Source organism: Lutra lutra, chromosome 5 (genome assembly GCF_902655055.1).
Source record: "Lutra lutra chromosome 5, mLutLut1.2, whole genome shotgun sequence".
NCBI lineage: Eukaryota > Metazoa > Chordata > Mammalia > Carnivora > Mustelidae > Lutra > Lutra lutra.
The window spans coordinates 4,698,887-4,722,436 of NC_062282.1; the positions used below are offsets into that span (position 1 = coordinate 4,698,887).

A 23,550-nucleotide genomic window follows, 5' to 3' on the forward strand; every position below is an offset into this window, starting at 1 on the left:
CAGATGAGGGAGCGGCACCTCCACAGAGGGGCACGGTCAGCCCCATGGCCACAGATAGAAAGGAGGCTGTCTTCCTTTCCTGTGGCTGTAGTAAGAAAACACCACATGCCTCAAACACCATGAATCTATTTTCTCACAGTGCTGGAGCCCAGAATTTCACAACCGTCTCACTGGGTTACAGTCAAGGAGTTGCGGGGGTGGAGGAGGGGTCCTTCGGGAAGAGCCAGGGGGCTTCCCTTTTCTCCCCTCTTCTAATACTGGGGCCCCCACATCCCCTGGCTCGTGGCCCCCTCCCTCCTATCACCCCAACCCCTTCCTTCCATTGTCACTCGCCAACCTCCTCCTCTGATCTACTGCCTGCCTTTCCCCCAAAAGGACACTAACTGTTACTCTGGGCCCATCTGGACCCTCCAGATAGTCTCCCCAACTCAAGATACTTAACTTAATCTCATCTGCAAAGTCTCATTTGCCACGAATATAGCACTCAGGGTTCTGGGGGTTGGGGCGTGGACATTCAATGCCCGCTCCACCAGCAAGGGGTCTGGAGCGATGCGGCGTGCAGGGCAGAGCAGAGCAGGGGGAGGGCAGGGAGGTCTTCTGGAGTCTCCTCCAGGTCTCTTCTTCATCAAGCCCATAGCTTCTAGGATGCAGAAACCTAATCCTTGTGTGCAGAGGGGCCCCCATCCCATGCTGGAGGGGAAGAAATTCACAGCTCCCTGCCTGCCATGTGAGCTCACAGAGGGTCTGTTGCTACAGCTCGAGCACTCTGATGGGTGATATGAACAACGGTCACCACTCAGGTCCCCGACCTCTGAACGCGTGGTGTTTATGCCACCCTGGCCAAGAGCTCCAGCTCTAGACTCCAAGTCCTTGAGCACTGTGACTGAGGGCCTGACTGAGGCCACCTCAGGTCCACAGGCAGTTCACAACATGGTTGTTTGCAAACTCGAGGCCAATGGAAGGGAGAACATCTTTCACCCCAGTCTGCTACAACGGAGTCTTAGATAGCATAACATTGTCTTAGGAAGGACATGCCCTCTCCTTAGTTACATTCTATTGGTTCTACCTACGCTCAAGGGGGAGGGGATTACAAAAGAAGACAATTCACTGATGGCCACCTTTATCTGTCAGACGTGTGGATGGAGACAGATGACATGATACATACATAGATAGATACATACACAGATAGGAGTTCATTCCAATGAAACGTTAATGAGAAGACCCCAAAATATATTACATTGCAACAATCAGTAGACATGTAGATAATACGTTCCTCAGACAGCAACTATAAAACCAACAGAGGAAAGCTGCAGGCAAACACACTTTGTTCACTATGTAAGAGGAGGTCCTGACAATCCGGTGTCCACAGGTGGAAGGAGGGGGTGGGCTGAGGAGGGGCCAGGTCCTTTCCCTCGGTGTTCACAGAAAGGCCATGTGGACATCTTTGCTGTTCTGCAGAAGGATCTCAGCAAGCATTCGCGGTGTGACCAGGAGGCCCAGGTCTCTTCCAGCTCTGGATGCCAGTAACTCTTGGACTTTCTAGCCCCAAAGTCTTGAGAATGGATTCTTTCAAAAATAAAGGGACCCCAGCCCATCAGAGATACAGAGTTTAGAAGCAATCATGGCCTTGCAGGATTCCAGTGGAGGTGACTATCGAACGTACTAACCCCGGCTGGTAAGACGGAAGCCAGGGGATGGGTCAGTATTTGGGTGGGAGACAAAGGTGGAGGGGTGATCCACTCGGGGGTCACTGATACTGAAAACCAAGAAGAAAGACAAATCTAACATTTATTCTACAATCGAAACCTAACGAACATTTAAAGGACTGATGGGAGCTTTGGAAAAGACATGTAGTTGGAGTGGCGAAGAGGGGAACCTCAAACATCTCAGATACGGTCACTAACCTGGCCCGTGAGAAAGACACAGGAGCCGAGAAGCTTGCTCCAGCCGGTCCAGGTGGAAGGATGTCTGATGGTTCTTGCCCCACAGAAGCCTGGGAAGGTAAATGCAGGAACCTGCCTCTGATGAGGCCCCAGCCCAGGACTGGGAGCAGCCTCCTCCCCTCCCTCCCCCTGCAACCTGATCCGGTGCCCTTTCTTGCTGCTGGAGTTGCTCACCTCTGGGTGGATTTTAAAAATCCCTCTTCAGGCAATCTTGAGACACAACATTTCTGCAACCACCCCAGAGCTTCTCTTGCAAAATCTGCCTAGACCTCAGCCTCCTCCATCTGAGTGAGGGGTCCCGTGTGCTGCATCCACTGTGGCCCCCAGCCTGGGGTCGGAGCCACGTGCCATGGGCATGCGGTGGGCAGGGGCCCGACGAGGCCATGGACCTGCCCACCTCAGAGGACATTTCCAGAGGCCGGCGGCCATCTGGTCAGATGAGGGGTTATGACAGGGCGGCATTTCCAAGTGTAGGTTACAGATCAGGGCTGCTTTGTTCCCACCATAAGAAACCAGGTCCTTGGTCCCATAGGGCTCCTCTGCTCTACACAGGCATGTTTCCGGGAGACCCCGCAGCCCCAGGCTTCACCCACAGCCTGACAAGCACATACTAGGGACCAGAGTGACAGCAACAGCCACAGAGGACAACGGGTTCCGCCAGCCGGGGCCTCGGCCTGGGATTCTGTCCTCCAGGACTCGCTTCCACAGCTGAGTGGGGATGCCAGTGCCTCCTGTTCGGCGGCGGCTGACCATAACCCTCCTCAGCATCAGTTTCCTTCTGTCCCCTGTGCCTCGCCCTTCCTGGAAGAAGGTTTCCACACGCACTGACATCTCTCCTCCTCCACTGTGGGTGATGGTCTGATCTATGGCCCACCCCTCCCAGAATTCACACACGTGGAGGAAACAGCCAGAAGGTCCAAGGGCCATCTTCTGAGCCCACAGCCTCCTCGTGTCAGACCCGTGCAGGGCCGCTGGCCATGAGCCATCCGAGGCCAGCTGGCTGGTGGAAGGCCGGATGGTACGGGCGGACATGGGTGAAGACAGAGAAATGGTAACAGAGCTGTGAAATTTGGCCTGTTTTAAACTATGGTAGCTTAGATGGACTCGGCTCCCCTGATCCCAGGAGCACCAAGGGTGAACCTATTTGAAAGCAGAAGTATTTATCACGTTATTTGCCAGAAGTTTTGGCACTCGTCTCCATCTGACCTTGGCATGAGCCGGCCAAGCGCACAGAGCCATCCTTCACCTTGCTCCAGCCACGGCTCCGAGCCGCACAGAGTCCGGGGCCTGCTAGGGCAGCCTCTCATTCCCTCCTTCCCGGCTCGCCTCCGGTGCTGGGTGGCAGGAATCTGCTCACCGGTGTCTGGCAGGCGGGAGGTGGCACACGTCTCCGCTTCCCTTGGCTGGCCGCAGCCCTCGCTCTCCCCCAAGCGCTCCCAGGGCTCTGAGGACCCACAGATCAAGTCCCCATTTGGAGAAATTTCCATGACTCTTCAGGAGAACTAAGAAAGTAAGCATGCCTGTGGTCCCAGCAGGCATACATGATCACTGGAAAGACACCCAGAAAACTTTAGCATCAGTGGTTGGCCTGCTTGAACAGAGCGGCCAGAGAGATCGTGCTCAGCGACACGGAGGCCAGCCTGGGCTCAGGGCTTCCCAGCTCGATTCTGAGAGAACTCCTTGAGGCCCCTCTTTGAACAGGAATCTGGCAGTAATTGTCAAAATGCGTATACGTGTAATTCCTTTTCAAGAAATTAATCTCAAGGGATAGCCTCAGATGTTGCTGATCCTGAACAAAGGTGCGTCCCGGGGCACTGTGGCTGAGAAAGAGCGGGCACTGGGGACAGGCCGGACAGAGTCCCACAGATGCCGATAAGGGTGATCTCCAGAGATACTGTAAGTTTTTAAAAAAAAAAAGGAAATGCTGAACCGTGAGTATAATGTGATCCTGTTGGTGTTTTTACAAGCACAAACTTGACTACACAGCTAGGGAATTGCCACTTTGCTGGGAGGTGCGCGTCGTTAACGAGGAGGGGGCGGGCTGCGGCAACGCACTGTACGCACCCTCGCGTTGGCGCTTCTCCGCAGGGAAACGAGCACATGAAATAAAGGCACTGAGTGTGTTCTGTGCTTTTGCTCACTGGGTACCATTTGTCCAAGCAAGACTACTGAATCTTAACAAGACATACGATAAAAACCAGTCCAAATCGATCCAAATCGATACTGTTTAACCACCTAATAACGTACGTCGGGAGGCAGCGGGCCTCCGTGCTGAGTGAGACCGGCGGCAGGCTGCGGACACTGAACAAGCGGGTACTGGGGATGAGAACGATCACGGCCTCCGTTTGCTCCCGCAGCACACAGGGTTTCACAGTGGGGCATGGCTCCCGCCAGAAGATGGGCATTCGGTGCTCACGCACATCCGGGACTTAAAGGGGTCAGACAACAGTTTACTTAAAAGGTCCATCTTCCGTTTTGCTCTGTGCCTTAATTTCCTAACTCAGCCTCACGCGGGGCCCCAGCTGCTGCTTTTGATTAAATCCGTAGACAACTGTGTTAGAATCCCTTTGGGACACGGACGCTCCAGTCTGCGCACACTTGCAAATTAATAACTGTCACGGCATGAATGGACTGCCCAGAGGGCACCTTAAAATATCTCTGTCTTCCCCTAATACAGTTCCATGTGAACCGAAGGGTCCTGCAGTGTCGCCTGGGTGCTCGTGGAGAGAGCGGGAAAGAGACGGTAGGCGCCAAGGGGATCAGTCTCTTCTTTATCCTGAGCACACCTCACACTCAGCCGCTCCCTGGCAGAGCAGCTGAGAGGGTCTGGACAGAGCTCAGGGCCTTCTCTAGGGGAAGGGTGGGAGGGAAAGGAGGAGGAAAAGGCGGGGCGGGAGACCCTGGAAGTGCCCACCCTGCAGAAGGGAAAGCAGGAGGAGTAGGAAGGCAGAAGGGATGGCGGCAGAAGGGGAGAAACCAAGAGTGCGGCGGGCGGACGGCTCTGAGAAGGCAGATGGCTGTCACCGGGCTCCCGTCGTCCCCAGCCGGCGCAGGGAGCGTTTAGAACCACTGAGCGTGGGAGGCTCCTGCAGCCTGGGACCCAGGAGTCCTCTGCCCGGCATCCGAGGGCCAGAGACATCACCGTGCCTGCTCTCCCTGCCTGCGAGTGCACTTGGGCTGTGGCAGCATGTGCGGCCACTAAGTTGGGACTGCATGGGTTGGGACCATGGTGAGGCTTAGAGCAGAGGTGTGGCATGGGCCTCAGTCAAGGCGCTGCCCGTATCACTCATCTCCCGGACGCCAGGAGAGATGGGCCATCAGCTCCGCCTCTGCTTTTAGTTCGTGGCATCCGTATTCTTCCCCGGAACCGCAGCAGGAGTCCTGCGTCCTGACCTCCTTCCACACGCCATCCACAAGGGGGGCGTCATGCAGCTCTGTACATTTGGCTCTTGATGCAGAAGACCCCACGTATTTGCCAGACAAACTAAACAAGAAAAGCTCACAGCCCTGCATCTGGGATCTAAATTTACTTACGTGAAATTTACAGTCTGGCCTACATGGACACTCCGCAAGAAAGAACCCACATCAGCAGCAGGGATGTGGAATCCAGGTCTTCGTCTGGGATATGCCGCAACAGACCCTCGAGGTCACCTGACAGCTCCCTTTCCCAGTCCCCTCCCCTCTGGCCTGCCTGTGCTCCACAGGCTGTGAATGCTAAGATCTAGTTCATCTCACCTCCCTTGCAAATAGAGGTAGCCAAGAGACCCTGTTCTGGCCGATGAGATGTGGGCAGGAGACCCTGAGGGAGAAAGTTCCTCCAGCACGAAATGGCAAAGCACCTGTAGAAGGCTTTCTGCCTGTCACCCTTTGCCCATCCTCTTCTACATTCTCCCTGCCTGGAATGCAGGTGTCATAGCCGGAGGGACAGCAGCCATATTGAGATGAAAAGGCAAAACCATTTGCTAAAAGTGGCGGGAAGAAGAGCAAATCAGCACGGAGCCCGGTTGATGCTTGGGAGCAGCCCCAACTGTTCTGGGCGGACACTTCAAACTGCTGTCACAGGAGAAAATCTAACCCCTCTCTTTTTTTCACTTATTGTTAGTTGAACCTTCCCTAATTCACTGCCTACACACATGAAACACTAGATAAAGGCTAATAATGGCTGTAATCAAATAAAACTATAATAAAATAGGTGTAATATACATGCACATACATGCATATATATTCAATGTACATTCAATTATCAAATGTTATATAAAATTATTTTTAAATTTTAAAGTATTATTGGTGTTATTATCCTGTATAAGATGCCTCATCCCTACAAGCCTTTGAAACATCAAAGATTGTGGGAAAAGTCAGTGCTTCTGGATCCTTGGGAGAAATCCTGGTCCAGGTGGGACCGCTGTGCCCCAACAGAAATGAAGAGGCGGAAAAGCCCTCCAGAAAGACGGATTCAGGGGGTATAGCTCAGTGGTAGAGCATTTGACTGCAGAAAGACGGATTCTCACAATCCTGCCTGTCTTGCACACGGGCACTGTAAGGTCTTGCAGAACATCAGTGGGTCACAGAGCCCAGGGTCTGATGGCAGGAGCCCAAGGACAACTGACAAAGTCTGGAGGGGCAGGGACAGGGCAGAAAACAAAGGGCCACACGCGGGGAGCCCAAGCTCCTACAAAGCCCCAGCAGCCATGGGCCCCATGAGGGATGCGCCCACCTATCTGCCGCTTGGCTGATTTCTGATTCTGTACCAGACGATGCTATAAATAAAGCCAGGAATAAATATTCCATCAGCGCGTCCCTCGTCTCCACTGCCTGTGTTCGTTCAGCTGCAGTGAGGCTGGATTCCCTTCCTGCCCTCGTTATCCTCGTGGCTCCCCCATAAAAATGGCCAAGATGGTGGCTCTCGTGACCCCCATTAGTCTGTGCCCCACCTCAAGGTCACAGCCAGTCTGTCTCCCTTCTGTCCAGGGTTGCGAGCCTGGGCTGGAAACGTTCCAAGAAGAGAACAAAAGGCCTGAGCCTTGGCTTCTGCAGTGGGCGGTTGCCCGCCACGGAGATGCCGAGGGACCACCCAGCCCTCCTCCCCCTCCTCCTCCCCCTTCCCATATTCCCCTCCTCCCTCTCCCTCTCCTTAGGCCAGGGCTGGGTGCCCCACTAGGCAGAAGAACTGGGCATAATGGACAAAATAATCTGACAGTTGCCCTAGGAACTGAGACTAGCAATCAGACTGCATCAAATTAACAGAGAAATCATAAAAGGACATGACTCTTTATTGACCGGTCATTATCAGTCGACAAACTGATTAGAAGCGCTCAGAGTGAACTGGTGTGTCCTGGTGTGGCCACGGTGAACACCACACACAGAACGGTGGCCTCAACACCGAGTACCCACTCCTCAGAGCTCTGGAGGCTGGAAGTCGGCGGTCGGGGTGCTACAAGGTCAGGTCCTGGTGGGAGACCTCGTCCAGGTGTGGACAGCCACCTCCCCTCCCCCTGAGTCCCCACATGGACTTTCCTTAGCACGTGTGCGTGGAGACAGACCAAGCCCTCCAGCGTCTCCTCTTCCTCCCGTGCCACCCGTCCTCCTTGGCTAGGACCCACCTGTGACTTCACTTACCTACCTCTTCCCAAGCCCCGTCTGGAAACAGTCCCATCGGCGGGGAGGCCGCGTGCACAAAAAGAGGGTCACAACTCAGCACGTGTCTGTGTGTGTATGCGCACATGGGTGTGTACACACAGCGCTCACGACACGATCTCCAGGACGGAAATACATGCATGTGCGTCAGTGTGGGTCTGTTGTTGTATTGACAGAAAGCACACGGTTTGGTCTCCCTCTATTACGTCAAGGCCACCATCTTGAGCTACACATCTGTGCAGTCCCTTGAGGTCCCCGCCATCTACGTGGTCTTCCACGGCCAGGCCAGGTGTCGTCCTCCGGAACAGCAGCTGCTGACTGCCACTAGCACCTGCAAGCCCGCTCCCACCCCTCCCGAACAGCCGTCCTGAACATTCCCCTCCACACCGCAGCCGGAGCGGCCCCCGCCAGCCCTGTCTGCTCCAGAGTGCCTGGGTTGGGAATCAGCTTTGGGACAGAGTTGCCCCCCACCCCGTTTAGTCTGCCTGTGACCCACACGGTCCCCACCGCAGGCAGCTGTCCCCTCCCAGCCCCGCTGAGCAGGATGTGGTCTGCATGTGCGCACAGAAGGCAGGCGTGTGGCCCCTGGGAGATCAGCACTTGCAGCTACAGACGCCCCCCTCAAATCAGGAACGTCCTCTGTACTTCCATCCAACATGTTCTACTATGAAATGCACGTGTGTGTCCCATTTGTGCTCACAGAACACTTACCAAAAAAAAAAAAAAAAAAAAAAATCCCACTATAAATGTTTGCTTTCAGAGGCCACGTTCATATAAGCGGTCTGTGGGAGCTTGCGTGTCAGGTGACTCCAGAGAAACCCCGTCCTCCCGTCCTTGCAGCTCAGAATGCTGGGGAGGCTCAGCATCTGAACGGGGACATGCGGCTCTGGGCACTTCCAGCCACCTCTGCTCTGTCCGACGTGAGCCCACGCGGCAGCATCACGGGGGCCGGGAAGCCCTCTGTGAACCTGCCTCCCTGAGCTCCCCCAGCGCTGCGCCTGGGCTCGAGCTCCCAAGCCCTGCCAACGCTCTGGCCAACCCCGCCTCAGCACACCTGCAGCGATGAGGTTGCTGCTGGGTGTGTGTGAGGTTGCTGCTGGGTGGGTGTGTGTGTGGGTGTGTGTGTGTGTGTCTCCAGCCTTCAGCTTCATAACATCCACCATCACCCACGATGCTGCTTCCTTATCAACAACCCAGAAGGCCTGTGTCTTTTTTCTTTCTTGTTTGCATCATGTTTTTCTTCCGAAAAACAGAAAAGGATCTGACGGAAGAGGGATGACAATAGTGTCCCGTCTCCACCTGGACACACATGGCTTCACGGTCTTCACCAGGCCATGGTCTTAAACTCGCGCCTCATGGCCAGCATCCCCTGGGAAGAAAGGCTCAGTCCAGTGGGCAGAGTGGGCTTTGCATGGATCTGAGGGCGCGGGTATGACAGCCCCCCTTCCGCAAAGCTTGGCCACTGGACAGCTGAACCTGCCGAAAAGGGCACAGCAGTGGGGAATGGTGGCTCCCCAAAAGCTGTGCCCAGGGAGACCCTTGACTATCACCTTCTTTTGAAAGTCTTTGCGGACGCCACCTCCTGAGATTCTCGACAGGAGATCACCCTGGACGATTCAGGAGGCCCTAAGTCCGGCAGTAAACATCACGGTGGGAGACACGTGAGAGCAGAAAGCCACATGAAGACCGGCTGAGAGCAGAGGGAGGCAGCCCCACGGAACACCTGGAGCCAGTGGAACCTGGAAGCGGCGGGAAGGACCCCTGAGCCTCCTGAGAGCATGTGGCCCTGCCAACACCTTCACTTCTGGTCTCCGGAACCATGAGCCGAACTTCCACTGGTTCAAGCCGGCCAGTTTGCGGTAGTTTGTCCCAACAGCCGCAGATGCTCTGAGGCGGGGACGCACGCCCAGACACCCCTTCCCCCTCAAGGACCCTCCTTGCAGCCTGGTCCCATGCCTGGAGAACCCTCCACTCTCCCTGGACCTCTACTGAGGAACTGATGAAAATTCTCTCAGACACGAACGCAGAAATTAGGTCTTGGGACGCGTTCTGTTTCACAGGCATACCTCGTCTCATCACGTTTCACTTTATCGTGTGTCACAGATTTTGCGTTTTCACAAAGGGAAGGTGTGGGCCAACCCCCTGTCCAGCACGTCTATCGGCCCCATTTTCCCAAAAGCATCTACTCACTTTGTGTCTCTGTGTCACAGTCTGGTCATTCTCACAGTACGTTAAACAACATCTTTATTATTCTGTTTGTCGCAGCGATCAGAGATCGGTGATTAGGACTCACTGGAAGCTCAGACGATGGTCAGCATTTTCAAGCAATAAAGGATCTTATCATTGCACATCGTTTATTTTGTAGACAGAAAGCTATTGCACACGTAACAAACTCCAGCAGAGTGTTCACATACACACAGGAAACCAAGAAACTTATGAGTCGTTTTCCTGCAGCGGTCTGGAACCCAACCCATGTCCGAGGGGCGCCTGTGCCCCGAGAAGATGAAGGACGTTCTAGTTCTGCATAAAAGTGGGCTTATATTTTGTTTTGTTTTCTTAACCAACAGGTGACCAGGACAGGAGTTTAAAGCCCCCCACCCCCCGCCCCGGCGAACCAGCCTCGTGCTGGTACAGGGATTCAGGCACATACCATCACCAATGATGGGCTTTGGGGACGGTTGGCTGATCTCTTCTGGGAAGCACGTGGGGAGAAGAGCTTAAAATCAAAGAAGTAACTGGCAAACTCGGGGGCAGGGGGTCCAGGGGTAGGCATGACATAGAGAGAAGGTACTGCATCAGGAGTCCACTGATGATTGAATTGAACTGAAGCCCTGGAAAGCAGCCAAAAGCCATGGGTGGGTGTGTCCTGAGACTGGGCTGGGGTCTCAGACCTTCTGGTGGAGAAGTCCAGGAGACAGCAGGAAAGAGATCAAGGTCACGCCTCTATCCTGAGTGGGCAGGAAGGCTACCTGAGGACCCTCCAATGCTCCCCTGAACTCATGAGAGAAACAGATGGCAGTTCTGAGGAAGGAGACAGCTCAGCAGCCTGAAGAGGACGTGGAAACGCCTGGCACTCTCGAGGGGCACAGCGCCGGCTGCAGAGCCCAGCCCACCGGGAACCCAGCCCCAAACCCAGGGACATGGCAAGAGGATGTCATAGCATCCCGAGCCACAAGGCCGGTGCACTGTGGGGATCTGCCGTGCTGCTGGTGGTGTCATGTACACCTGAGTTAAAGATCCCCAGACAGTCTACCCACACAGGACAGATGCTCCCAAAAAGGGAACTGGTAAACCATCCGCAGTGGACCTGACCCCGTGGGGCCTGGGGCAGCAGCCCCACCACGCTGTGGAGCGCTGTACCATCCCCGACCTCCAGACATGCACCCCAACGCATGGCGAACCATTGGCCCCAAGGTTCAGACATCCGTATTCAACAGCCCCAGGCCACGATGCCTCCCAGGCCCAGGGTGTGCAGAAGAGCGCTCACCACCAGCTACCCCCCGTGAGCCTAGAGCCAGGCACAAGAACCCCGACAGGCACCACTGCAGAGGGGACGGAAACACACCTCAAGAGGAGGCTGCAAGCAGACCACCAAAACCCGGGAGTCACAGCGCCGTGTTCCAAGCCGGACACGGACGGTCCAGGGCACCGGCTACAGGCGTCCTCAGGGAGGCAGAGCGCCGTGCTTCACGGCAGGCCCACTCGACAAGGGACCTGCCCCTGACAGCAGGCTCTGCCACTCAGCCTCCCCGTGCCCCAGTTCCTGGGTCTGAAACCCGCAGCTCAGGGGACCGTGGTGAGGGTGACTGAGTGACTCATGGGGAGCGGGTCTGGGAGCGCTCTGTGGGCCACGCCCCCACGGCCCTGGCACAGAAGCCGCCAGTCAGGGCAGCCGGAGGGAGGGACCATGCAGGACAGCGGCTGCTGGCTCCAGGACCTCCTGGACTGGGGGCGCCCCTTACCCAGAACACCTGTCCCCAGGTGGGACTGCCTTCCTGGTGTGGTTTTGGAGACTCAAACTACTAACAGCGTGGCACCAACTTCCTAAGGAGCCTGGCCCCGACTCTGGGCAAGACTGCCTTGGGGAGCAATGGCACGCCCAAGCGCCCCCAATTCCAGAAGGAGGTGAGTGAAGGATGGTGAGAGGTGGGCTCTGACCCCAACTCTGACTACCCCCACTCACGGGACACAGCCCACTGGAGCCCACACCACACTACACCCTCACACCACACACACAGGGCGGGGGGTGGCAGTCACATTCTCAGTGTGATGATTCTCAGATCCAGACAATGCCAGGGTTAAAAGTGACAATGTAGGTTCCTGGGCTCCAGCCTAAAGCCTCTTGATTCCACAGGACCCAATTTCTTTTTTTTTGAGAGAGAAAGAGAGTGCGTGCTGAGCATGGAGCCCAACACAGCTGAGATCATGACCTGAGCCAAAATCAGAGTCTAACGCTTAACCAAATGGGCCGCCCGTGCGCTCAAGGGCCCACTTTCTAAGAAAGGAGTCAGGTCACACGCATGCAGGTGGGCCGCAGGTCACTCTTGAGAAATGCTGCCATACGCCTGCGACTCAGAGCACAGCTCAGATCCCAGCCAGCGTCACCTCCCATTCACCAGGAACACAGGCTCCAAGGGCCACTGGGATGGGCCTAGACAGTGCGCAGCTGACCCACAGGGTGTGTGCACCCCCTGGGGGAATGCGCAGCCCGAGGAGGCACGTCCCTAGCATCCATGCATCTGCCTTCCTCCGTGTCTGTCATGCCCTCTAGAAGACCAGCTGCAGGCGAGTAAGAGTTCTGCCTAAATAAATGCTTGGAGAACAAACGTCATGAGTATTATTCACACTCTGGGGAAGTAATAATTGACTGTTTATAAGATACACACTGTACTATACTATAAAATGTTATAAAAATAATTACATGGAATAAATCATATAAATACTTAAAGGCTTTATTATACACTTACATCCAACTGAAACCCACGTAAAGTTACACTGAACACATTCTTTATGTACTTGGAAATATAAAATACCAACTTAAAGTACTTCTCAGATTAAACCAATTTTTTTTAGCTTTCTCAACACTATAATAAAATGGAAAAGAAACAGTACATAAAAACAAAACCACTAGGAATTTTTTAAAACTTAATGTACCTAGCACAGTTAATATTCCCAAGACCACTCTGCTAGGGAGAATCAAACGCATCGCACTCGAAGACGTGCGGCCCGGGCCATGTGAGAACTTGCGGACCCAAAAGACGCACGTCAGGGACAGAGGGGCAGCTGGAGCACAGCCCTGCAAGCCCTCCAGGCCCCGCCCCAACATCCCCCAAGGCCAAGGACAAGAGCAGGACGGCTGGAGGACAGGACGTGGATGCCACTTTCAGTCACAGCCTGCCTGAAGGTCACGGTGACTCACACTAGACCAGGAGGGTCTTCGGGCAGCAGGACGACGAAGTTAGGAAGGGGGGTGGTCCTCCCCTCGGATGCTTCGATACTTAGCCATGTCTTCAGGAAATACTTTAGAAAGTTCTTGAATCAACAGACTTTTAAATTTCTGAGAAGAAAAACATACAACATCAAAATACCTTTGTGACCCATGCCCCAAGGGAAAGACACTCCCCCACCTCCCCAAAGCCTCAAACTCAGCGGAGAGCGTGTGCTCCGTCCGTGCAACCAGCTGTTCCCACACAGCCGGCTCATCCCCAGGGAGGCACTCGGGACACCGGCTGCCGACAAAGGCCACCGAGCCGGACGTGCACCAGAGCTACACCGTGAACTACTTGAAGGGAATGCTCAGCGCATCAATAAGAAATCCTCCAGAGAAAGCCCCTCTCCTAAGGCGCCAGCCACGCAGCTGGAAATGACTTCTGCAGACAACACACGTAACGGGAATCTTCAAGTAATATTTAATTAAGCAATTATTAACTCAAACGACATCAAATTCACTGTGTGCAAACAGCCTCATCAAAGCTTTCGGGAGCACCCGGAAGCCTGTCTACTCCAAATGCAGTGGCTGCGTGGCCCCACTTATCCACGGACCGTGTGTCTGAATCCCATCTTAAGAGCAGCTACGTTTCTGCCAGCGTCCAGAGCCTCGTCTAAGTCCTACTGAAAAGCAGCACTACGGACAGGAACGAAGATACAGCACGAGACATGACATCCTCCAGGGACACGGCACCGCCACGGACAGCTGTGCAAGCCGCGGCTTTTGGGAATTTAAATACGCGGTCCGCTGAGACAATGAAGGCCACAGAACTGCGCCGCGAGACCTGCACAGGTCCCCGGGGACGCAGACTGCCAGCGGCCGCAACGGATGCCCCCGAAGGCAACGGTCCCCGTGCATCCCTGCCAGCAGGCACCCCCGCGCCACAGCAGGCAGCATGGGGAGCCCATACCCAGGGCCCACGGCCCGTGAGGAGCGGGATGTCTGCTCACTCGCACAACGATACAGAGCCTGCTACGGAACAGGCGACATCCCGTCCCCAGGGCGAGGCTGAGCTCAGCAGCAACTCGGTCCCTAAGTGACCAATCAGGAAGCTGCGGGCGCCCCACGGACAACCACGGCGGCACCGCAACCAGGGGGCCGGCTCCCAGGCATCAGTACAGATCAACACAGATCACCGGGGTGAGGTACTTAAGCCCTGTGACCCCAGGGCAGCCTTGACACCGTGACGAACACATCACTGTCACCCCGACAGCCTCTCCGCTCATTCCCGGCACCGGGCCAGGAGCCCAAGCCCAGAGGCCAGCACACAGCCATCCCTGCACAGTGTGGACAGTGGCAAGGAGCTCTGTGGGCACAGGGCACCCGCGGGAGCACCACACTCATGCCCCGATGTCCTGGAGCCCGCACGACCGTGGCAGAGCTGAAACAGAGGAAAGAGGAGGTGGCATCTTCATCAGGATTTGGGAAAAGCTGGTCTGCAAGGCCTCTCTTGAGAGGCGACACTCTCTGCGTCCCTCTCTGAGAGCCGGAGCCCAAAGGACAGTGGTGTGCAGAGAAGGCACCGGAGCTCCAGAGGGAGGCAGCCGCATGAGAAGGAACAGAAGCACCAGGGTCTGGAGGATCCCCAGCAGCAGCCACGAGGCCCGGGAGGCAAAAGGGCGTGCAGTCCAGGTGTGGGGCCGCTACAGGGATGGCACCAGCCAATCGAAGGAAAAACCACACACATACCCCAATCTGACCCAGAGCGCAGTCAATTCAAGTTACGAAAACAAAACCAAAACAAAACCCTAAATATTTCATTTATGATGCATGGAATTTTCTAGTAGTCATGAAAGCAAAGCAACACGGAGAGAACGTCCTCTGTGCACAACTGCAAGACGGGGAACAGGATCCAAAGGGGCTTGGACGCAGGCGCAGGAGAGCTTTAGACAACCAGAAGGGAATGCTCTAAAAGCTGGAACCAGACTCCAGGAAATGGCTTAGCAGAGGAAGTGAAAAGCATCGCAGTGCAAGCACGAGAGAGGAAAGGCTCACAGACGCGAACAGTTAGCCAGCGCCAACCAGCATCATGGAAATTAGCCTGGACTTCGCTCCAAGTGCGGCTGCACTCCGCTCCTGTTTGTCCCCACAAGGCTCCCTGATAGCTGCCCTCATCCACGCTCCATTACATGCAGAAATCTCAACCGTGTAACCGTGTGAGACAGTTTACATTCTACCAGGTACGGAGAAGAACGACAAGGCCTATTAGCCAAATCTGCTCTGCCAGTATTCCTGTTCTGACCTTGTCTTCTGCTTCCAAGAGCCTCACCTTCATTGTGTCGATCTTGCCTTTGACTTGTTCATTTTTGGCCAGAGCCCTCTCCAGGCACTCTTTGGTGTAGAGTTGGGGGTTTCGTCCTTGATCTATGTATCTGGAAACATGAAACACCTCAATTAACACTCTCACGGCCAGTAACCTATTCTCAGTTTTCTGATGGGAAAATAGGAGTTAGCTCTGAGTAAGTGCTCACAGCCTTCTTTAGAGAAAACTGTGTCCAGAAACCAAGTGAATTAGGATTCTTTCATTTATGTAAGTACAGATGATTTGATCTCATATTACTTCTAATAATGTGAATAACTCAGGAAATCAAGGAATGTCACTTATAAACCAAGCTTCATGGCTCTGTAACTCGACAGTTTTAAAGTTTGTGATCTTCCAAAGGTTTCGGAGCCAGGAGCCCTGATCTTCACAATAACCTGTAAGGCCAGGCGGCTGTTGACGTGAGAACTCGTGTGGGCCGGGGTTTCCAGCCTGAGCAACAGCAGGGAGCCCGCCAAGACACAGCCTCAGCTCCAGGGGCACCCCACAGTTCCTGGGGGAGCCCTTCATAGAGGAGCCTTGGGGCTGCGGGAGGGGGTGGGGAGCTGCAGGCAGGACAGCCCCAGCCCTGCCCACCCCAGGATTATTTACAAACCGGGCCCTGGTGATACTACTCTCCTAGATACATCCCAGTCACATGAAGTTAACAGAGATTCTGTCCACTTATTTCTAAACCCTAAAACTGTTCTTGAAATTTTTGACACTTATCCCCAAAAGTGTCATAACCCCAGAGACTCCATCAAGCATACTGCCTAGACACACATCCACGTTCACCACCAGTGGGCCGCCCACTTGCTTCTGTACCTTACAGACCTTCATACCAATTATTCATTAAAAGAAATCACCTTCATGCTCCAGCAGAAAAAAGAACCTGTCACTTCAGATCAAAAAAAGTTACTGTTAATGGCATAAAAACTGGCCTTTAATTATGACATATAACCAAAAAAATCAATAAATCACATATTCCAGAAATTCCATTTTATTGCAATGTTTTTGAAATGACGGAATGACAGAAGCCAATTTATGTTTTTCTGAACAAAATACATGCATTTCTGGAAAACAGCAGACAGGCTCAAGTGTCCTTAACAAATAACCATCTCAACAGCAACGGCCTCCAGACGGGGCTCTGTGTCGAAGGCCCAAGCGCTGAGCGCCACTCTGCCGACACGTCAACCCGGAGTTCTGCACAGAAAGCCAAGGTTTCGTTTTATCTTCGCTACAGTGTGTCTGAAAGTGTGCTCTTGACAAGGCCACTGAGGACCTGGAACTCCCCCTGCACCGCGCACATCAACGGAGTCTGCACCTGCAGCTTAGCAGAGCTCAGAGGCCGGCTTAGTCCCAACCCCCCAGATGAATCTCAACCATCCTTTCCGCCCACTGGCTGTGGCTGTGCCTGCGGCTGTGGCTCTGGTCGCCCAGGCTTCACTGTGTGCTGCCACGAAGCAATCTTTCCCCAGCCCCCTTCCCCCTTCCCCTCATTTGCCTTCAGAGTCACTTGGCACCTGTCATGACATCCATCCCACACGTTCAAGACCAGGGCAGCACGACTGAGGACACTGCGAGGAAGGCCTAGTAGCCGCCGGCTGCTTTCACTTCTTGGCAGGCAGCCACCCTCTGGGAGTCTGGGGCTGTACCACGCGCACAAGACCTTCACTCAGTGGGGGGACAGAACACGCTGAGAACACACGACACCAGAGCCAGCAGATGAGGACAGAGCCATGAGCAGGAAGAGTGAAGCCTGTGTGTCCTGTGATGGGGGTTGGAGGGTGGGCAGCTGCTGACCTGTGCTGTAATTAGGACTCCTATCCCTGACCCTCTGCAATGTAACAGGGTCACCTTTCCCTCTACCGTTCCAGGAAATCCGGTGACTTGATTGCGGTTTTAATGCAGAAAGGACTAACATTCTTGCCATTCCAAGCCGGCTCCACCTGGGTCCAGTGGGGGGCCTTGGTGCCTGGCACAGAGAAACCGGGGCTGGCCGAGGAAGGACAAGTCCAGAATTTCAGTCTTAAGTCTGACGCTTAGTAGCCAAACAGCGCACTATAATTATTTACCCAGTTCCTTCAGCCATGAAATCTACCCATAAAACCGGAATCACACAACCTGAAGAGTTTACTTCCTGGAGGCGTTCGCCGGCCCCAACTGTGAGAGGCACATACCACTCTCCCAAAGAAAACTGCAACCAGCCTTCCCAAATTTACTTAGCCTAAGGAGCCCCCCTCTTTTTCTTCCCCTCCAACCGTGCACATCTTCACCATCTCCTAGAACTAGCACTCCCAGGGCGGTTCGGAAGATACAACAAATTGCTTCTCAGGCTGCTTCTGCCTAGTTTTTTTGTTTTTGTTTTTGTTTTTTAAATAATAGAGCCCACGTAAGACTTTCTACCTCTCAAGGAAAAAAAGAAGTAATGTGGCTGCCATTTTGTCTAACCCGGACTCTGAAGGCCTATGATGTTTTCACATATTTAATAACCCTTTACTCACAATACAATATTGAGATTTTAATTTTTAATTCTATGAAAACATAAGCTCCCTGAGAGCAGGTGCTTTTCTCTACTTCCTTCACTGGCCCATCCCCAGGACCTAGGCTGTGCTGCCACAGAGCAGGCACCTAAATGCCAGTGGTTGAAAGAGTTATTACAGCACAATACAACAAGAATTATACTCCAATGAGTACCAAGAATGATACTTACTCAAACACTTCTAAAGGCACAGTAATGTCGTGAAGCTGCTGCCTGCACTTATCAATATCCTGTAAGCCAGTAACGATAAAATTCCTGAGGGAAAAAGCAAAAATGGGGCATGTGGTTAATTCTGACGACAGCAGGAACATCACCCAGCGGGCCAACGAGCGCTCCACACAAGTTCCTTACACAAGCCAGGTGAGTAGCTCTTTGGTTAGGTACAGAATTCCTAGAGAAGTGTGGGGGTTAGAGAATACCCTCAGATATCAGGTTTTCTTTCTAAAGTAGAAAGTGCCATATTGGGGGATAAAAACCAACCCTTCTGAGAATCTGATGAAAGATATCAAACTTCTCTCAAAGACAACTGCCTGCGGTGCACCTGGTTTTGTGTGCAGTATCAAGGAACACACGGGGCTCCCACTTAATCCATCCTTCAAACCTCCGGGGAGGAAAGCCATCCCTGCCTGGTTTCATTTCAGCTCCCCTCTGGAGCCTAACGAGATCGCCAGGCCAGTCCCCTAGCTCTAGGTTTGTAACGCTGGGCTGCAGTTATGTTTGATGTCTGTAGCCCCTATAAAGCTGGAGACCTTCTTCCCCAGAGCATTCATTCTGTGTGTTTGCCTCTGGTCCATCCCAGGCCCTAGCACCAAGGCAGGCACAGGGCTGTTGCCAGCAAAGTAACTAAACGTCTGCACCCTTTCTCGCCATCATCCCCCTTTCCGATTCCTGCACACCCAGGGCGGCGCAGCAAGTAGTTCCACAACCTTCGGGCCCAGTTTACTGAACTCCCGGAGAAGTCCTCCTCCTCTCTGGGGACAGGGACTGAACTCCCCAGAAGGGCCCAGGAGAAAACTGCGCGAGGGAGTCACACGCAGGCGAGGGCGGGCTTTGATTATCAGGCCCAGAAGCTGCACTGTCTGACCAAGACAACGTCTCCAAACGGGCCTTCAAGAAAAGTCCCCCAAAGAAGGAAACAGGGCCCAGGCCCAGAGGAGGCAGCGGAGACGCGCCGCTCTCGGCCAGGCCCCGGGTCCGCCCCCCACCCCAGCTCCACCGCCCTGGCTCCCCCATCTGGCTCCCGAGCCCACCCCCGGCTCTCCGGCTCCGGCTCCGCCCCGGGCGCCCCACCCCTCCCGGGCGCCCCACCCCCTCTGGCCCCCCGGCTCCACGGCTCCCCGCCCCCTGGCTCGGTTCCCCTCGGTCCCCACCCCGGGCTCTCCGGCCTGGCTCCCGGCCCCGGCTCGGGCCGACGCCGACGACTCGGGCAGCCACTCACAGCTTCTGGTTGAGCCCGGCCTGGCTGCTGGGCTGGAAGTCACTGACAATGATGCCGAGCTGCCGGATGTTCTCCACGAACTTCTCCAGGTGCTCCTCCAGGTGGTCGAACTTCTCCGCCATGTCTCCGAAGTAACCACCACCCAGCGAGCGCCCGCTCCGCCTCTTCCTGCTTCCGCCTGGGCCCGCCGCCACTTCCGTTTCCTCTGGCGGCAGGAGGCGGGGCCTGGGGCGGGGCGGGGGCGGGGCCTAGGTGCAGGGCGGTTTGGGCCCTTTGGGGCGTGGTCCGGACCTAGGACTGACGTGCTAGGGGCGGGGCTTGATTGCGGGCCGGCTTGGACGTCGGCTTCGAAGTCTGCTCGGCCGCTCCAGCATCCCTGAGATGCCCAAGTGAGTGGGATTCTTGAGGCGTTAGTCCTCAGGACTGCCCTGCGTGCTCTGAGGGCCACCAAGAGTCAGCGGTGGGGACCTGCAAGACCTCGTTCTGCCTCCACTGGCCCTGGGCAAGTCCCCTCAGCTCTGAGCCTTCGTTCTTGTCCATAAAATTGGAATGAGTGTGGACAGCTACTGGGGCTTAGACGGGTTAAGACTGAAGCACAACAGCAGGGCTTATGCCCACGAGGGAAATGGCTTCTTTTTTCCCGAATACACAAATTACAGGTATTCACTGTAAATAATGAAAGCAACGCAGGAAGGAATATAACGAGGAACGGGGAAGAGACCCTGAAATCCTGCCCCGATACAAGCCGTCTTTGAGATATTGAAGACCATCCGTTCCTGCATTTCTTGATGCGCAGGGTCCGGCAGGTTCCCTACCTACTCTCCTGGAGGCTGGCCTCCCTCACCCAGGGCCAGGCCCAGGCCCTCTTGGAACTACCCAGCCTTCACCCTGGCCCTGAAATGCATCTCAAGCTGGGCTTTAGACCTGTGACTTTCCCGGTAGCGGTCTGTCTGCTCTCCCCAAATGAGCATGTTAGCCGCCAGGACAGCTCAGAGAGATGATAAAGCCTCGTGTCAGGATGGAGGCCTTCTAGCACTGACTGCTGCCCGTCCCACCAGGCGTCTCAGTCACCGACATGCACCATAGAACACAGCATCTTCCCAAACACCCGCAGAAATGGAAATCCTAAAGTTTGCATGAACAGCCCAACAAAGATACTTTCCCTGCCCCCGAGTTGGAGCCCTAGAGGTCAGCAGTGGTCCCCATTCCTTCCTCTGGTATGTAGTTAGCACCCACCTCCTCTAACTCTTCTAACCACCTTCCACTCAGCTCTCCCTTCCCCAGTGCCTGCCACCTACCGAAGTCAGGCGTTCTCCCACTCCAGCCAGCTCTAACAAAACAGCACCCTGTGGGGCTTCCTATCGGTAAAGAATAACCCTCCTACTGCACAGAGCCTGTAGTAAACCACTGTTCCTTGGTCTCACTAGAATTCTATCTTGCTCACATCACTCATGTTCTTAAGGAATTTCTCTGCCCGTTCTAGGACTAACTAATGTTTGCTCCTACAATAACCTTTCTGGACTCCTCTGGCCACAGTGACTTCTTCTTTTACTGGATATCATAATACACATCATCCTCATGTCTTAGGCAAAATGAAGGGGCTCTTTTTCTAGATGATCTCTCCCAGATGTGACCAAAAATGAGAACCCAATGAAGGTAATTGATTTGTCAGACTTACTGAAGTCAGGGACTCCAATCAGTGTGGTGTACTAAACTCATATGGGAAGCCTCTGTTCTGCTCCGAATACACAGAAATGTTAGGTAAAATACCTCCCTCCCTATTTGACAACAGCTAACTTCAGGGGAATTGTAAAACAAGGCAGAAATAAAATACTTGCCAAAGAAGAAAAAGATGACTGGAAAGAGATCAGGAGAGGAAGTGACCAGTCCTTCATTTCATGAGAAAGAGATAGATACTGATGGAACATAGGCTTTGTTCACTCTTTATTTTAAAAATTTAAGGTTATGTCTTTAATAGAATACATAATGTCTGAACATTATCTATTGGGAATAAGGAAAACATAATCAATTCAACAGAAGGTAAGAAACAGAATGCATGAAGCAAAGAACAAACATGGAAAATAAACAAGCACAAAATAAGATGAAAGCATTAAGGACAGATATGTTGGTGATCACAATAACAGATTTAAACACCCATAAACAGATTTAACTACTTACTTAAAAAGACTCTCAGATTGGAAGTATTATATGTTGCTGATGTTATGGTTGTTATTTTAGTCTAGCTATGTGGTTTTCCAAAGGCATACCTAAACAAGCACACAGAAAGGTTGCAGGGGTAGGGTACACTAAGACATGCTAGGCAGCTAGGATAAAGTTGTTAAAACGTATAAGATAAAAAAATTAGTAAAATGTAGAAAGACCTTTTTAGCGATAAAGGGAAGAAGCCACCAAGATGACCTATTAATATTAACCTATAAGCAACTAACACAGTCTTATTATACCTAGCACGAAAACTGATATATAATAAGGAAAGATTCAAAATCCATAGTGAGAACAGAAGATTTGGAATACCTCTCTCAGAAAATGATAACTCAAGTGGGCCCCTATATGTATATAAGGAGGATTTGGATAAGATGACAAATAAATATGATCTGTGAGAAACAGTGAACCCTGAAAACAGATGGATTCCAAGTGTGTATGTATATTTATAAAAACGTGACCATTCAGTAGATCACAAAGCAATTTTCAGCAAATTCCCAGTTTTATCACAAAGGCCAGATTTTCTGACTTCAATATAATTATAATAAAAATCAATGAAGTTATCTTCTCTTTACACACACACACACACACACACACACACGAAAACCAAAACACACTCTCTGAAGTAATCTATGGGTGTACATACATCTGAATTTGCGAGACCCACTAGCTCGCTGTCATCCTGCAATAATTACTAATGACACCTCTTTCACTCGCCACCAAAGGCATTTCCATATGGTTGATACCTGACAGGGTCATCCTAGTTAAAGAGGAAAGTGTGAAATATTTGAAACTGAATGACAAGCCCTTCTTATCAAACTTCTGCTTTGCTCCTAAAGCTATACTTTGAGGGGAAATTGCCCAGAATTAATAAGCTGGGGGTTCAACTCAAGAAGTAAAAAAAAAAAAAAAATTTTTTTAAAGCAAGAGAGAAATCACAAGCCCAGAAATTATATAGAAAGGAGTGATAAAGACAGATCATGATGAAAATGAAAACTATTAGGGGCGCCTGGGTGGCTCAGGGGGTTGAGCCTCTGCCTTCAGCTCAGGTCATGATCTCAGGGTCCTGGGATCGAGTCCCGCATCGGGCTCTCTGCTTGGTGGGGAGCCTGCTTCCTCCTCTCTCTCTGCCTGCCTCTCTGCCTACTTGTGATTTCTGTCTGTCAAATAAATAAATAAATAATCTTTAAAAAAAAAAAAAAGAAAGAAAATGAAAACTATTTTATTAGTTCTCTTTCTACTTTCACCAAAAGCTAAAAGATCAGCAGTAAAGAAAAGCTGACGGGTGAAAAGATGAATCAAAATCAAACAAGCACATTTCCAATAAGTCCATCAGGGAGGCAGAGAGAGAGAACACCAACAATATTATACATGAAGGAGGGGACATAATTCACTTACACTGAAACTTATATGTCCCTGTTTTGAAAGCTTGGAGCATGTGGACAATTTTATAGGAAACCTAAAAAAATTAATTTAAGAATTAATAGGAAATGAGGGACGCCTGAGTGGCTCAGTGGGTTAAGGCCTCTGCCTTCAGCTCAGGTCATGATCCCAGGGAACTGGGATTGAGCCCCACATCGGGGCTCTCTGCTCAGCAGGGAGCCTGCTTCCCCCTCTCTGCCTACTTGTGATCTCTGTCTGTCAAATAAATAAACAAAATCTTAAAAAGAAAAAAGAATTAATAAGAAATCAAAAATCAGGACAGATCCTAGCCTTTCAATAAACTGGACAGTAGAAAAAAAAAATCTCTTTCAAAGAAATGACAGGTATCAAACCCTAACAGCTTTTTACAATAGGTTCATCTCTTTAATCAAACACTAAGGAAAAATAATTTTCACCTTACCTGAATGCTTTCAAAGACTAGAAAAAGAAGAAATACATTGCCAGATCATTTTTAAAGGGTTGTGTAACTTTGATGTGAAAAGCAGGCAAGTACAGTGGAAAGAAATAAAGGAGGGAAGAAAGAAAGGAAAGAAGGAAGGAAGG

The 23,550-nt window shown here is 52.5% G+C and overlaps 1 protein-coding gene across 1 annotated transcript; it reads right to left on the reverse strand.

Moving 5' to 3' along the window:
* Nucleotides 1-12,513: 12,513 nt before the first annotated feature.
* On the reverse strand, nucleotides 12,514-19,531 carry MED10 (mediator complex subunit 10). The gene is made up of 4 exons (XM_047731074.1): nucleotides 19,345-19,531; nucleotides 18,078-18,161; nucleotides 15,335-15,437; nucleotides 12,514-13,134 (listed from the first exon to the last, which is right to left on the reverse strand). Exons 1-4 carry the CDS (start codon nucleotides 19,464-19,466, stop codon nucleotides 13,036-13,038), a joined length of 408 nt encoding a protein of 135 aa, XP_047587030.1. The 5' UTR covers nucleotides 19,467-19,531; the 3' UTR covers nucleotides 12,514-13,035.
* Between the last annotated feature and the right edge of the window lie 4,019 nt (nucleotides 19,532-23,550).